This window comes from Temnothorax longispinosus, chromosome 1 (genome assembly GCF_030848805.1).
Source record: "Temnothorax longispinosus isolate EJ_2023e chromosome 1, Tlon_JGU_v1, whole genome shotgun sequence".
NCBI classification, from domain to species: Eukaryota; Metazoa; Arthropoda; class Insecta; order Hymenoptera; family Formicidae; genus Temnothorax; species Temnothorax longispinosus.
Genome location: NC_092358.1, coordinates 12,383,783 through 12,400,597, shown reverse-complemented (window position 1 = coordinate 12,400,597; position 16,815 = coordinate 12,383,783). Strand labels below are relative to the sequence as shown.

The 16,815-nt window shown below is 37.3% G+C and overlaps 1 protein-coding gene across 9 annotated transcripts in view; it reads right to left on the bottom strand.

The window, feature by feature from the left end:
- Window positions 1-16,815, bottom strand: part of LOC139809040 (esterase FE4-like) — a 282,671-nt gene that overhangs the window by 241,177 nt on the left and 24,679 nt on the right. For all 9 annotated transcript variants that reach the window (XM_071771673.1, XM_071771691.1, XM_071771698.1 and 6 more), the window contains one exon: window positions 2,266-2,417. In XM_071771673.1, the coding sequence (XP_071627774.1) occupies window positions 2,266-2,406 (141 nt within the window). In that variant the 5' untranslated portion in view covers window positions 2,407-2,417. The remainder of the gene's footprint in view (window positions 1-2,265; window positions 2,418-16,815) is intronic.

Below are 16,815 nucleotides of genomic sequence, written 5' to 3'. Positions count from 1 at the left end.
CAAGCACGGCATAACCCTAGGGACCAACCTTAAGATATGCATTAGGCATTTTCCTTCTCCAACGAGAAACAAAAAAAGTCCAATACCTCAAAATTTGTGGAAATTAGAAAACACAGGCATTTATGATGTGGAAAAACTGAAACTTCTTTAAAATCAAAAACAATGTATACATTTTTATCAAAATAAGAGTAAATAAAAGGGTTGTACTACCTGACTTGAGTGCCAAAATGCAACGCGATAGAGAATTAGAAAAAATAATTGAAAAAGTGAAAGTGAGCCAAAAATGGCGGGTCAGCGAAGGTTACATCCAACCAATGCGCGGGAAAAATAAATATATATCTCTATATATACATAAATTTAAGAGAGGGAAATATAACTTAAAGTGGAGAAAAAATTGTCTGACCCGACTGTTTGTCTGTCTGTCCGCGAACTACTCATTCGTTAATGGACCGAATCTTAAAGAATTATATATGAAGTAGAGGTAGAATTTTCCGGGGATTGCCATAAAATGTATAATTTTTAGTAATTATGCAGTTTAGGGGAAGCACCTCCGATGACTTTGACCTTGACATATGTTGTCAAGGTCACCCTCCTGAGTGACCTTCAGAAGGTTTTAGCCGTCGTTCGTTTTTTATTAAAAAGTTATTAACAAAAAAAAGTTTGGCGACCTTACCGATTTCAATGACCTTGATATATGTTGTCAAGGTTATGACCCCGAGTGACCTTCAGAAGGTTTTAGCCGTCGCTCGCTATTCGTTAAAAAGTTATTAACAAAAAAAGTTTGGAAAATATAGCATATATAAGTGCATATATAGGTTAGTGATCAACGATTTACTGCTTTAAATGTTGTGTTTTGGTAAAGCAGCGACTAAAATAAAGTATTTTCTGCTTTAACAAAAAGACTTCAATTTATCAACAATTTACTGGTTTAAATATTGTGTTTTGGTAAAGCAGCGACTTTTTCGCAAAATAAAGTATTCTCTGCTTTAACAAAAAGACTTCAATTTATCAACAATTTACTGCTTTAAATGTTGTGTTTTGGTAAAGCAGCGACTTTCTCGCGAAATAAAGTATTCTCTGCTTTAAAGAAAAACGTAATATTAGTCGTTTATGCCTCTCAGTACTTAAAATAACTGCTATATTTTTGAAACTTTTTTTGTTTATAACTTTTTAATAAAAAACGAGCGACGGCTAAAACTTTTTGAAGGTCACTCAGGAGGGTGACCTTGACAACATATGTCAAGGTCAAGGTCATCGGAGGTGCTTCCCCTAAACTGCATAATTACCTCTTAAAGAATTATATATGAAATAGGGGTAGAAAAAACTAAAAAATGTAATAGAATTAGAAAAATTGCTAATAATAAAAAGGTATTTGATTTTTGTTTAAAGAAATGTACGTGATTGCTCTAATTTCCGCAAATTTTGAGATAAGCACAAATTTTATGAATAATTTTTATGGATAATTTTTCGTTACCGATTTTTTGGAAACCGGTTTCAAAAAAATCGGTTATTAAAAATTATACACATCATCGCCATCCCCGAAAAAAAATAAGAACAAAAAGGGTTTAGGAAATTAGGGATCTAGACTAAAAAAAAGGAAAAGGTTCTGAGCCCGCGCGAAGCATAAACGCAACTGATGCTAATAAACATTCTTTTTCAGCAGACCTTTTCCCCTCACTTTGACCCTTTCCCAAAACCCTCTACGGGCTAATTTATTAGACAGTAGACGATGTTTTTTTTCTAATAGTAATATTTACCACCCAAAAATTTTTTTTTGAAAAAAGGGACTCGCCTTCGGCTCGTGCGTCCACTCCGCACTCGTGTCCAATTCTCAACCCGCACGTGTTACACACCCTATTTTATATTACAAAGTGCGTGGAAAGTGGCCTATTGCGCACGCGCCATCTGTGCGACGGATGGCCGATTCCGCACGCGCGAGAGATTTCTCACTCGAGGTCGTGCAGGAATGAGATATTCCCGCACGCAGTGTTATATGTAAAAAATTCAAATATTTTATTTTTATAATATGCCAAAATACACTAAAATAGCTCATTTTTGCAACTTTAACTGCAAATATCTCAAAATTGTGACGTGACAGAGCAATTCGGCAAACGGGGTCGTTTTTTGCGTCCAAAAAATTATCGAAGGCTGCAAGGCTCGTTCTTGTGCTCAAAAAAAGTGATTTTTTGTTGTACAGTGTTATAAACCAAGGTTAAAGTTAAATATTGTCTTTAAAAGTGCCTATAATAATATATGTATAATCACCTTAAATCGGAGTTCGCCAATTGGGGGTTTTGCATATGGTATTCCACGGAAAGCAAAGTAGCGGCCGCCGTAGCCATCTTCTTCGACAGTGCCGATTAATCTTCCCTCATGTATGTGCACATCCACTTTCTTATTTCCCATGATAGAAAAAACTGGAAAAACAATGTTGAAAAACCTACTATTATTCCAAAACACACGTCCTTTCTAAGTTTAAGTTTTTAAGAAAAGCAAAAGTTATTTTGCAGTGTAAATTATTGAAATTATTCTTATCATTTTCTCTTAATTATGTCAGAATTACAAGTAAAGATACAAATATCTATAAATTATCTATTAATTGTAGAAGAAACCGGGGCTATCTGTCCACGGAGACTACATGTCCACAGGGTAAATATACTGAATAAGGACATATTTTGTTGTGGCGGCCGAATCTTCATAGCGCCACGGGGCACCGCGCCGCGAAGCTACGCGCCTGGCGAGCCGCCGCATGGGACGTTTCGCCTATTTTCTGGCCAAAAATGGCAAAAATCAAAGTCAAAGTTCGTAATGTTTAACGATTGGAAAAGTTTCTATAAACATTAGTGAGACACGGGGAAAAATTTAAGACCATTTGTTCCACGCAAAGTATTATTTCTGTTGCATTTTGTGTTTAAAAGTGTGTAAAAATGTACCTTGAAATTACGAAAGATTATTGTTTCTTTGATCTTTTTTTTCTCCTCCAATGTTGAAGACGTACAAATCATTGCTTGAAATACTTTTTTAGCATAAGTTAATGCTTGAAAATAATAAGAATAAATTAAGCTTTGGCCATTCTGGAGGAGAGAACTTTAAACTTGAATTAGAAAAAAGTAATGACTTTATCAGTTTCTGATATTTAAAAGACTAGAACTTCCGAATAACAAACAATAACAAAGCGATCTTTGGCTTGAATATTAGGTGGGACTCTACTCTTTCTAAAACCGTTTCGTAAATCACCGTCTAGAACCGTCTCCGGGAGATATAATTTTTTAAAGTAAAGACAATCGACTATTTTTTTCTTAACAGGTTCGTGATTAAGCTAAGCGATATCACAGTGCACAGTGGGACGTTATATAGGGGTTTTTGAGGTTGCTAATTTTGAATATGATATTAAAAATTAGAAATACAAAATGGCGGATCCAATATGGAGCCCAAAAATATTAAAAATTGCTTGTTTTGCATAAAAATGGAACCTAGGGGGTTTCTAAGGGGTTTTCAAGGTCGCTGATTTTGATTGAATATGACATTAAAAATTAAAAATACAAAATGGCGGATCTAATATGGCGCCCAAAAATTTGAAAAATTGCTCCTTTGCATAAAAATGAAACGTAAGCGGTGTCCGAGGGGTTTCTCAGTTCACTAAATTCTAATTTGAAATCAAAATAGATGTATATAGAAAGTATAAGAAGAAATGCAAAGTATATAGAAGAAATGCAATCGTTATGATGTAAATATGTGTATTTCGTGCCTTGTGGGTATGTCATCCATTCTTAACCTTTAAGATCTCCGGTAAAGGGCTTTACAGCCTACTCGTGATGATTCCTAAATGGAGGGTAAGGAAGAGCCCCGGTGCTGTAAATAAACCCTTACCCGATGAAATTTAGGATGAACGGGCAGCACTGAGGAGAATGGATGAATATACACACAAGGACAGAAATACTGATGACAACTTGGACCCTAGAGCGGGTAGCTCTCACGACTTGGGTAGAACCGGCCATCAGGTCACCCTTCCAGAGATTGTTCTGGAAGCTGATGGATTGCCAGTAGGCTCAAGTTCGTGTTCCTGGACTGGTGACACTATCCCTTCTGGAAACGAAGGTCGCTGCAATATTGACTTTACCATAGGAATGGACACGATGGAAAATTCCGTGTTGGATCCGCCGAGCAATATTGCAGTAGCACCAGAAATCTCCATTGGGCGGAAACGAAATATTCAGAATGTTTCGAAAAGATATTTATTTGAAACATTTTTCTTTAATAAAGACGTACAAGGTTGTTACTGGTATGTCTTAGAACATCTTGGGCAAGAAATAGATGAGGAACAAGAAAAGATTCTTTTACAAACTGTTCGTTCTTTATTTTCTAGATATAAAAATTATTTTAATAATGTAGGCCAACATAGAAGACTGTTTATAACTAAGTATAAAAAATGGTTGGACAGTGATTTCATTTATCCACAGAATGTTTTACAAAAACCTAAAAAAATGTTGATGTCAGAAAAATCTGAGATGCTTTTATCTTCAAAATCAGGGCGTCCTGAAAAAAAATTCAGCGAAAAATCACTGATTGTGAGATCTCAGAGAAGAGATGCCAGCAAGTTGTCAACTGAAGTAAGTAACAACACCTTACAGCTTTTGATGGCTGCAAAAGTATCAGCAAAGAGAAATAAAGATAATGATTTAGCATCCGTTATTAGTGAAGTGTTGAAAACCCCTACAATTGTTGAGAAAATTAGAAAAAATTTAACTAAAAATAATGTAGTTATAAAAGCTACTCCTGCTGAAGCTATGGCTTATTTAATTGATAACAATTTATCAAAAAACCAATATCACCGTATGCGCATGGAATGTAAACGACGAAATGCTGATATATGACCAAGATATGAATTGGTACGAATGGAAAAAGAACAGTGTTATCCGAAAGGTATAATCGTCACAGATATAACAGCTACAGTTCCACTTCAAAATTTCCTCGAACATAGAGTGAAGCGCCTAATAGAAATGCAAGTAGAAGTTATTGAAGCTGACATGCAACAAAAATCTTTGCAATGTGTTGAAGCTACATTGATATCATCATGGGGTTTTGATGGATCTAGTGATCACTCTACTTATAATCAACACTTTAATAGTTCAGGTAAATCAGTTGGAACAACGGATATTAACTTGATAGCTACAACTACCATTCCATTACGTTTAGTTGCTAAACATGGTGCAATATATTAGTGCAATAGAACTCCACAATCGATAAGATTTTGTTCGCCAATAATGTTAGAGTATAAAAAAGAAACTCCAGAAAATATTAAAGCGACAAATGAGAAAATGAAAGAACAGATTAAAAATTTGCGTCCAATTACATACGAATTTTCCAGTGGCAATAGAAAAATTATAATCTCCTGTTCCTTCTTTTGTCTCTTATAGATGGAAAAGTTTTAAGTATTTTGACTGGATCTTCTGGATTTGCTAATTGCCCAATATGCCACGCCAAGCCAAATCAGATGAATGAAATTACAAATTTTGGTACTCCTGCATTCGAACCGAAGCCAGATACATTACAATACGGGTTGTCTACACTACATATGTGGATTCGTTTTTTCGAATGTATATTACATATTTCTTATCGTATTGAATTAAAGGTTTGGAAAGTTACGGGAGATAAAGCAAAAAATATTATAAAAGAAAGAAAGAAACAAATTCAGGAGCGATTTCGAGAAAAATTTTCAATGTCAGTAGATCAACCAAGATCGGAAGGTGTTGGAACTAGCACTACTGGAAACGTTTCCAGAAAAGCGTTTGAAAAGCCAGAACTGTTAGCTGAGATATTAAATCTTGACGTAACGTTAGTTAAAAATTTCAGAACAATTTTAATTGTTTTGAACAGTCAACTTCCAGTTGATCCTATTAAATTTCAAGAGTTTTGTTTCGACACAGCAAAGATTTTTAACGAGAAGTATGGATGGTACAAAATGCCATCAACTGTTCATAAAACACTTGCTCATGGAGCACAGATTATATTAAACTCTCTGCTTCCTGTAAGCGTCTTCGGAGAAGACGCAGCAGAAAGTCGGAACAAATATTATAGAAATGATAGATTAGATCACGCAAGAAAAACAAGTAGAGTTGATAATTTGACAGATATGTTTAAACGTGCCTTAGCAAGTTCCGATATTATAATTTCAAGTATTAGCTTACAAAAAAGAATTAATACAAGAAAGCGTAAACATTTTCCACCAGAGGTTATAGATTATTAGTTATTAATGATACAGACTTTGACATTAATTTAAAAGATGATGATATTTTAGATGTTACTAGCGAAACTGAAGACGAAGACGAGTGCAACTTCGAGCTTGAAAATATAGTATTTCATTTAGACAATCTTGATATAGAAATGGAAGACAAAAATATTGAATAAGTCGTTATTAATTAATATAAGAAAGTCCCCTATTATGAGATAGGCTCCTAATATGCGACAGCGAGGTTTCTGCTAAACTAATGGTTGCTGGAGTATGAAAGTTATTGTATAGTAATAAAAGCAGAGAAAATACTATATTAACGTTAAGGGAAGGTTTATACGAATTTATAAGACTGTGCTGACCTTGATTTGAGAAGAAAGGGTGGAGGGAGAAGATTAGGTACAATATTGAGTATAAGTAGGTTTACGATTGTGGCAAATATGCTTCTCCATTACATTTGTCTTTCAAAAACTTTAAATAAGGTTCTTTAATTGCAATATCATGTATTTTGCACTTTATTAGCGATTTCCCGGGGTCTCTCATATTAGGAGCACATTTTTGCGATTTTGCCGAAAGCTCATTTTTCACATTTTTCTAATTTTTAGCAAAATTAATATTTAAATTAAATTTTACATTTCAGCATCTTAAAGCTTATTAAATTCCCTTCAAAATGACCTACTATATATTTCAATTCTGCCCATAAACTTTCGGCAATCACACAAAATAGATATGGTATCTCATAATCGGGTACTTTCCTTTAAGTTTTAACAATCATTTTTAATTTCAAGTTTTGATCGACAATTTTATAATTTTGTCGGGCGTCATATTCGATCCGCTATTTTGTATTTATAATTTTTAAAGTCATATTCAAAATCAGCGACCTCGAAAACCCCTTAGAAACCCCCTAGGTTTTATTTTTATGCAAAACAAGCAATTTTTTATATTTTTAGGCGTTATATTGGATCCGCCATTTTATATTTATAATTTTTGAAGTCATATTCTAAATCAGCGACCTCGAAAACCCCTTAGAAACCCCCTAGGTTTCATTTTTATGCAAAACAAGCAATTTTTTATATTTTTAGGCGCCATATTGGATCCGCCATTTTGTATTTATAATTTTTGAAGTCATATTCTAAATCAGCAACCTCGAAAACCCCTTAGAAACCCCCTAGGTTTCATTTTTATGCAAAACAAGCAATTTTTTATATTTTCAGGCGCCATATTGGATCCGCCATTTTGTATTTCTAATTTTTAATGTCATATTCGAAATCAGCGACCCCAAAAACCCCAATATACAGACGTTCATCTCATGACAACCGAATCTGATATTTTGGCCAGAAAATAGGCGAAACGTCCCATAGTGGCGCCGCTCGGGGACGCCGTACGGTCGAGTCGCCGCACGCGCTAGCGAGTTCGCCGCGCCGCCGCTAGGCGGCTAACGCCCGTGCCAGTTTTGCGTAAGTCAGATCACACTGGGGAGCTATAAGAAAACCACCCGCTGAGAAGACTTCAAAACCTTTTCTCGACTTAAGACGCTTTTACAACGGGCTATCAATCGAGATTACGGTCAGAAAACAGTTCCTACGGAACTATAGAGCGAGCTCCTTAAAGGCCTCTAAATCAGAGCGAGTTTCTTAGGCCTTTGTATATTGTGCCCCGGGCCTCTGGTGACAGAGAGAGCTCCGGGCCTTCGGTTCCAAACTACATCACACCGGCAAGCTGCCACAAAAAAGGAAGCAGCGTGGCTGTCCCAGCCACGGGCAACCGCCTGCTCCAAGTCCGCCCGCTCCAAGGGCTCGGCTTTCCATCAAGCAAACACCGGAGATGTTTCAATCACTTCTCGAAAGGAAAGTGGAATCTTTCCGAGAATGGAAGTTAATCCCTCTTGACCTGTCGGGCCTGCCGGAACCACGCTCCTGGAAACATCGCCTGACGGAGTTAACCTCGCCAAAGCAGAAGTGCCAGCAGACGCAGACCGACTCCTTGCCACCCACACTGGTGGTGTTCAATCCACCGAGTCCGCTGCCAAACACGCCCAAGTGGATGCCCAGGACTCCGGGCAAGGGCTTGATTCTTAAACGATACACTAGGATCAGCAGTCGGAGATGCTCTTTATTAAGGGAGTTATTTGGAGAATAACTTCTTCTTGCATAGCGTATCCGGAGACAATACATTCCAGGCACCTTGCACACGTGTTTCGCACGTTGCCTCGCATCTTGCGGGGCCCCCAAAACAAACTAAAATTAATTCGCAGGTTCTCCTCAGGCGTCACTGGATCACAATATAAATTGTAGGACTGAGACCGTAAGTACTGACATAACCACAAAGTGGTGACTCTGACGTGATCCAGTATGACGAATCCGACCGAGGGAACTAGTGAAATGGCGAATTTGAACGAAGAGCGTGCGCAGATCAACCGCGTAGCTTTAAAGGTATCCCCTTTCTGGGCAGATGAACCGCAGCTATGGTTTGCACAATTAGAAGGGCAATTTATGCTTGGAGGCATTACACAGGACAGCACCAAGTACGCTCACGTGTTGTCGCACATCGATACGAAACATGCCAAAGGGATTAAAGACTTAATCACGAAACCTCTGGAAACCGATAAATACGCAAGCATTAAAAGGGCATTGATACAGCGTTTATCGGTATCTTAAGGAGCAATAAATTTGTCAATTATTAGAACATGAGGAGATGAGTGATCGAAGACCATCGCAGTTTCTACGACATTTACAAACCCTTGCTAGTTTGGCCATTCCGGAACAACTCTTGTGCACGTTATGAGTAGACTACTATTTCAACTGCAGGCTATCCTTGCAACGAGGACCGCTGATAACTTAGAAACAGTAACCGAGCAGGCAGACAGAGTATTCGAAGTCACCTGTAGAGCAATTACAGTCGCCAGCGTACAACCCTCGACGAGTACTCCTACATTAGAGGACCAAATTAAAGGACTGGCCAGACAAGTAGCAAGCCTAAACAGTCAATTGGCTTGGTCTGTGGAGAACAGCAAGAAACCGTTCCAAGCGACCGTTCCAAGAGCCGTCCCTGCAGGAAACAGAAGGAAACGAACGATAAAATATGCATTTACCATAGAAGAGTCAAATATAAAGCCCAAAAGTGCACACAGCCGTGTCAATATAAAAATCCATTGCCGTTGGAAAACTAGCTGGGCGGTCGTTGTTAGCGGCAAGCAACCCCGGCCCGAAACGACCCTGCCGCCTGTTCATTACAGATTGCAAGACAAAGACGCGATACTTAATCGATACAGGATCCGACGTCAGCGTTTATCCTCGATCGTTGGTGCAGAATTGTCGTTTGATTGGCACTAATGGACTTTTTGCGGCAAATGGATCCGTCATTAAAACATATGGAGACCTCGCTATACAACCAGATCTCGGTTTACGTCGAGTGTTCCTGTGGCGTTTTGTTATAGCTAATGTGACATTGCCAATTATTGGATCGGATTTCCTGGCGCATTTCCACCTCCCCCCAGATGTCAGAAGGGGGCACTTGGTGGATGCCAAAATAGGGTTAATAGCCAAAGGGTCAGCAAACAGGAATGGAGCGCCGTCCGTCAAATCAATGATAGGGAACTCACCCTATCACCAGCTATTAAAATGTTTTCCACGTATTACAACAAGAACACACAAGCAGAAGTGCTCACATTCCACAGTGCATTACATAAAAACTACACCGGGACCTCCAGAGGCCTGCCGACCTCAAAGACTGGCACCGGACAAATTCAAGGCAGCGAAGGCAGAGTTTGATCTCCTTCTGGCAGAAGAAATCATTCGTCCTTCTAAGAGTCCGTGGGCCTCACCCTTGCATATGGGTCCAAAAAAGGAAGATTCTTGGAGACCCTGCAAAGACTACAAAGGAGTAAATGCTCGCACGGAACCGGACCGATACCCGGTCCCGCACATAGAAGATTTTACGCATTCGATGTACGAAAAGAAAATATATTCTACACTGGATCTGGTCTGGTTAGGGCTTACAATCAAATTCCAGTACATCCAGAGGACATCCCGAAGACGGCAATTATTACGCCATTCGGGTTATTTGAGTTCTGCTACATGCCCTTTAGTTTGCGGAACGCATCACAAAATTTTTAAAGGTTTATGAACAAAATCTTACATGGTTTGGATTTTTGTTACGCCTATATCAATAACATCGTAGTCGGTTCGGACTCGGAAGGAGAACACCTTAGAGATACTATTCAAGCACCTCGAAGAATATGGTATACAACTTAATCCAGAAAAATGCGTGCTGGGAGCTACTCAGGTGAAATTCCTGGGGTACCTAGTGTCCGCAGAAGGCGTACAACCGTTGACAGAAAAATTCCAGGCCATACAAGATTTCAAGAAACCCGAGAACATTAAACAACTGAGACAATTCTTGGGAACGCTAAATTTTTATCGGAGATTCATACCGAATGCAGCAAAGGACCAGGCGGCGTTGCATGACGTTCTACGTGGTCCGAAAACGAAAGGAAAAACTCCAGTAGAGTGGGCTCCCCAGCTGGAGCTGGCGTTTAAAAACTGCAAAGACAATTTGACGAAAGCTACGCTATTGGCACATCCGAAAACGGGAGCAAGGATGACCCTGACCACAGATGCCTCAGATACGACACTCGGAGCAGTGGTACAACAAGAGACTGAAGTAGGATGGCAGCCTCTCACATTTATGAGTAAAAAGCTTAATCGAGCTTCTGAGCAATACAGCTCGTATGACAGAGAACTTTTAGCAATCTACACAGCGGTAAAACATTTCTGCCATTTATTGGAAGGGCGTGAGTTCACAGTTCTAACGGACCATAAACCGTTAATATACGCTTTTCGACAAGATCTACTACAAAGCTCCCCTAGACAGGCTCGACATCTGGATTTTGTTGGTCAATTTTCAACAGATGTACGACACGTGGCCGGCAAAGATAATGTCGTCGCGGATACACTATTATGGCACGCCGTTTTGCTATTTAATACTATCATAAAAATTCTACCAAATTAAATTGATACTCAAAGAAAAGAAATTATTTTATGTCTAGACATATTTATAATTCATCGAATTATTATTAAGCTATTACATAATTGAAAATGCAGAATTAAAATTATGTCTAGACAAAATATTAATTCTGAATTTATTTTGTTATGACATAAAATTTTTTCAGGAATTAAAATTATGCACATAATTGTAATTGCCGATTTTGTATTATGTTAAATACATAATTTTAATTCTAGAATTTTTATTATGTACATAAATTTAATTTTAGAATTTTTATGTACAGGGTGATGCAGATACATATTAGGCAGTACGACGGGTTGCACGGCAGATTTTGCAGGGGCAAGCATGGTAGGTAACGGCTCAGTAGGTAACGGCATATACATATACCGTCAGAACTTTTCAACAGTACACAATATTTATGATAAATATTCATAAATATATATACTACAATGTTTATGGGTTAAAAATTGACGGTAATTGTTTATTTAATAAATTTTTAATATCTATATTATCTATACTATTATTATAAAGCAACAGGGTTTGCATTTTTTTGTTCGCTATGATCTCGGAAACCAATGGACCGAATTTTTACCAAACGTATATGAAATAGGGGTAGAATTTCCCGGGGAGTGCTATAGGGTGTATAGTTTTTCTTTACCGATTTTCTGGAAACCGGTTTTTCTAATTTCTTCAATTTTTCGGTAAATAATTGACGGAATTTCAAAAAATTGTATATAAAACAGGGGTTGAATTTTCCGGGGAGTGCCATAAAGTGTATAATTTTTTGTTACCGATCTCTTTGGAAGCCAGTACTGAAATTTTTGAAATTAAAAATCATTTGACCGAATTTTTATTAAATTTCATATACTTTTAATATCGATTTTTTTGGAAACCGGTATCAGAAGTTTTTCGAATTAAAAACCATTTGACTGAATTTTTATTAAAAGTATATGAAATAGGGGTAGAATTTCTCGGGGAGTGTAGAGGTAGAGTGTATAGTTTTTTTTACCGATTTTCTGGAAACCGGTTTTTTTAATTTTTCTAATTTTTCGAGAAATAATTGACCAAATTTTTACTAAAAGTATATGAAATAGGGGTAGAATTTTCTAGGGAGAATTATAAAGTGTATAATTTTTTGTTACCGAGATCATAGCAAATAAAAAAAGGCTACAAACTGTTTTTTTATTACATTGTAATAGTAAAGAATTTTACATAAAACAGGGGAAATTAAAAATCATTTGACCGAATTTTTATTAAATTTCATATACTTTTAATATCGATTTTTTTGGAAACCGGTATCAGAAATTTTTCGAATTAAAAACTATTTGACCAAATTTTTATTAAAAGTATATGAAATAGGGGTAGAATTTCCCGGGGAGTGTAGAGGTAGAGTGTATAGTTTTTTTTACCGATTTTCTGGAAACTGGTTTTTTTAATTTTTCTAATTTTTCGAGAAATAATTGACTGAATTTTTACTAAAAGTATATGAAATACACACACACACACACACACACTAACACAAACACACATACACAAGAGGTGTAAATCCGACCAGGCAACCTCCACGTGGTACATCTTGGGTAATGCTAATGCTGGTGGTATTGACACAAAATTGAGGTATGGCATATTATATGCAAAAATGCTTTATTTCCGAAATATAAATTTGTAATATTGAAAATTAAAAAATGGCAAAAGCTACGCGTGTGAGAGCAATGCATATGGAGAGAGGGAGAGAGAGAGAGAGAGAGAGAGAGAGAGAGAGAGAGGGAGAGGGAGAGGGAGAGGGAGAGGGAGAGGGAGAGGGAGAGGAAGAGAGAGGGAGAGGGAGAGGGAAAGGGAGAGGGAGAGGGAGAGGGAGAGGGAGAGAGGGAGAAGAGGAGAGGGGGAGAGGGAGAGGGAGAGGGAGAGGGAGAGGAGAGGGGAGAGGGAGAGGAGAGGGAGAGGGGAGAGGAGAGGGAGAGGAGAGGGAGGGAGAGGGGAGAGGGAGAGGGAGGGGGGAGAGAGGAGAGGGAGAGGGAGAGGGAGAGGGAGAGATTTGGAGAGAGGGAGAGGGAGAAGAGAGGGAGAGAGAGAGAGAGACGAGAGAAGCGAGAGATGAGAGAGAGAGAGAGAGAGAGAGAGAGAGAGAGAGAGAGAGAGAGAGAGGAGGAGAGAGAGAGAGAGAGAGAGAGAGAGAGAGAGATTGATAAGTTTAATTATGCCCGAGCAATGGCTAAGGGGCAAAAATAAGATAACAAAGTCTGATTACAACGGCATATGCTCACTCTCAGACAATGTAGTATAATACAAAACAACTTATAGCTAACGCAACTTAGGAACTAGCGCAATACAAAACCCAACAGAATAACGCGATATAAACCAAAATGCAAGAAGAAGAAAAGATCCAAGAAAAGTACAAAAAAGGGAGTGCACAGAACAACGGAGAAAAGAACACAAGACTTACACGTCTGATTCAGATGAAAGCAAGAACATGCGAAGTGAGCTTTTAAATGATGCAAAAGACGATGCTGAGGTAACAGAATTAGGAAGAGAATGCCAGAAGTAAATGGAAGAAAGCTGGAAAGAGGATCTATAGGCGACAGTTCTATGAGCAGGAATGTGAAAAGTTTGAGTAGATGATGAAGCGAGCCGATCAGACTTCCTAAGAGTAGGATCAGGGGAAGTAAAAAGTTCACGCAAGTATGATGGTGAGCCCATATGCAGGATACGATAAATCTGGCATCCAAGAAAGTAGTATCGTCTATTTTCAACAGAAAGCCACTTCAACCTACGTCGATATGGAGTAATATGTTCATCACGCTTTAGGTCATAGATAAACCGAATACAACAATTGACAAGTCTCTGTAACTTAGTATTCAGTTCCTTGGTCAGACCGTGGTATACAAGGCAACAGTAATCTATATGCGGTATAATCAAGGTAGTTACGAGCTTGATCCTGAGATTGGTGGAAAGAGAGTTTTTGTTGTATTTCAGATTGTATAACGCAAGAGAGAGAGAGAGAGATAGAGAGAGAGAGACTATTTGCGTGTCTTAATACACATGTTCTTCAGGGCGAAGCCCGGTAGGGCATGCTAGTTATATGAATATTTTTATAATAAATCTTTATGATCTATTCAATCTAAGATTACGAAAATATTTATGAACTACATATTTTGGTAAATATTTATAAAGCATTCAAATAATTATTATAAATGTTTTATAAATATTGTGTGCTGTCTCGGTTACTGATCGAGTGCCTTTATATCAATAAAGTGTGCAACGTTCCAATTATGACGGATTTGGATGATAATCATTTTGTGATTATTATAAAAGAAATAAAGATGAAAAATTAAATTTTATAAAGTTAACACGATAAAATAATCATGATGCTACAAACTTTCTTTCTTCACCTTTTTACTTTTCGCGCGTATTGGCATTATTATAACATTGGCATTATTATAAATGAAAGAAATGTAGATTGTAAGTTGTCGCATTTAAAATATAAATTTAATATAAGTTAAATATATAGTCATATTTTATAATAATATTATAGCACATCGAGTGAAAACTATCTATTATAATCTATTATGGACTGAAGTGATCGTCTTTTGTTCTCCCGCAGAAGAAGCTGGTAAAAGACTCAGTAGACTAATAGTGCAGTCAACGATGCCACGTCCTCGTTATTCTAACGAAGAGTTAACAAACATGTTGCTCATTTATGGCGAATGCCATAAAAATGAAAGGATTTTATATGCTAATCGTTTCCCTGATAAGCGGCATTCGACACACTCGCTCTTTGGTTTACTGTATCGTCGAGCTTGCCAATTTGGCACTCTTCACGCATCAACACGTCCACAAAATGTACGCCAACGCGATGAAGAAACGGTAAATCAAGTAAGAGAGGCTGTGTTAGCAAATCCTCATACCAGCACCAGGTGTATTGCAAGTGAAAGAAATTTACAGCAGACCAGGGTGCACAGAATAATTAAAAAAAATCTAGGATGGCATCCTTTTAAAAGACACACAACGCAAAAGTTGCTTCCCCGAGATTTTCCTCGCCGAGAAATATTTTGTGATTGGATCTTAGACCAAGTAAGTTTAATAATTTATTAGCCATTTTGCTTTCACAAAAGCTTACAATATACAAAATTATTGACTAAACTTTCGTTTGTCGCTGGTTGTTCCTTGTTCCCATACAGCAACGATTGTTGCGGAAAGTTTAAAAAAAATGGAAAGTATGAAAAAATACAACTATATTATTGTATACTTTTATCATACAGGTTGGCGTAGACAATGATGCAAATGATAATTTCCTAAGAAGAATCTTGTGGACAGACGAATGCAATTTCCGGAGTGACAGACGTATTAATCGCCACAATGAGCACCACTACGCGGAAGAGAATCCCCATTGCCGGAAAGAAACGCACATCCAGGGGCAATATAGCGTCAATGTTTGGATGGGGATTGTGGATAATATGATCATAGGACCATACATTATCCCAGAACATGTTAACATCACGGCTCAAGTATATGCAGAGTTCCTGGAAAAAACACTGCCATATTTATTGGATGATGTCCCGTTAAATATTCTGCCAAATATTATATACCAACAAGACGGCCATCCAGCCCACACATCCTATCTCGCTCGTGCTATATTAAATCGCCGATTTCCGCACAGGTGGATAGGCATCCACAGCGATCTCGACGAGTGGCCAACGCGATCACCTGATCTCACACCCATGGATTTTTTTGCATGGGGCTACATACGAGATCAGGTGTATCAGACACTACCAGACAACCGAGCTGATTTAATTGCAAAAATTGAAGCAGCAAGTCTTAATATAACACCTGCGATGCTGGATAGAGTGCGACAAAGCTTCATGCGGAGAGTCGCATTGTGTTTAGAAGAGTCTGGAGGATGTTTCGAACATCTCCTTTAAAATCATAAATAGTCCATAATAGATTATAATAGATAGTTTTCACTCGATGTGCTATAATATTATTATAAAATATGACTATATATTTAACTTATATTAAATTTATATTTTAAATGCGACAACTTACAATCTACATTTCTTTCATTTATAATAATGCCAATGTTATAATAATGCCAATACGCGCGAAAAGTAAAAAGGTGAAGAAAGAAAGTTTGTAGCATCATGATTATTTTATCGTGTTAACTTTATAAAATTTAATTTTTCATCTTTATTTCTTTTATAATAATCACAAAATGATTATCACCCAAATCCGTCATAATTGGAACGTTGCACACTTTATTGATATAAAGGCACTCGATCAGTAACCGAGACAGCACACAATATTTATAAAACATTTATAATAATTATTTGAATGCTTTATAAATATTTACCAAAATATGTAGTTCATAAATATTTTCGTAATCTTAGATTGAATAGATCATAAAGATTTATTATAAAAATATTCATATAATATTATTAAAAAATAAATATAGTGGAGGCAAATTAGGTTTTTATCTCGGAACCGGTTAAAACTACTCGGATTTGAACTTTTTTTTTTTAAATAAAGGTAATTAGAAACACTACAATGTTTATGGGTTAAAAATTGACGCTAATTGTTAATTTAAT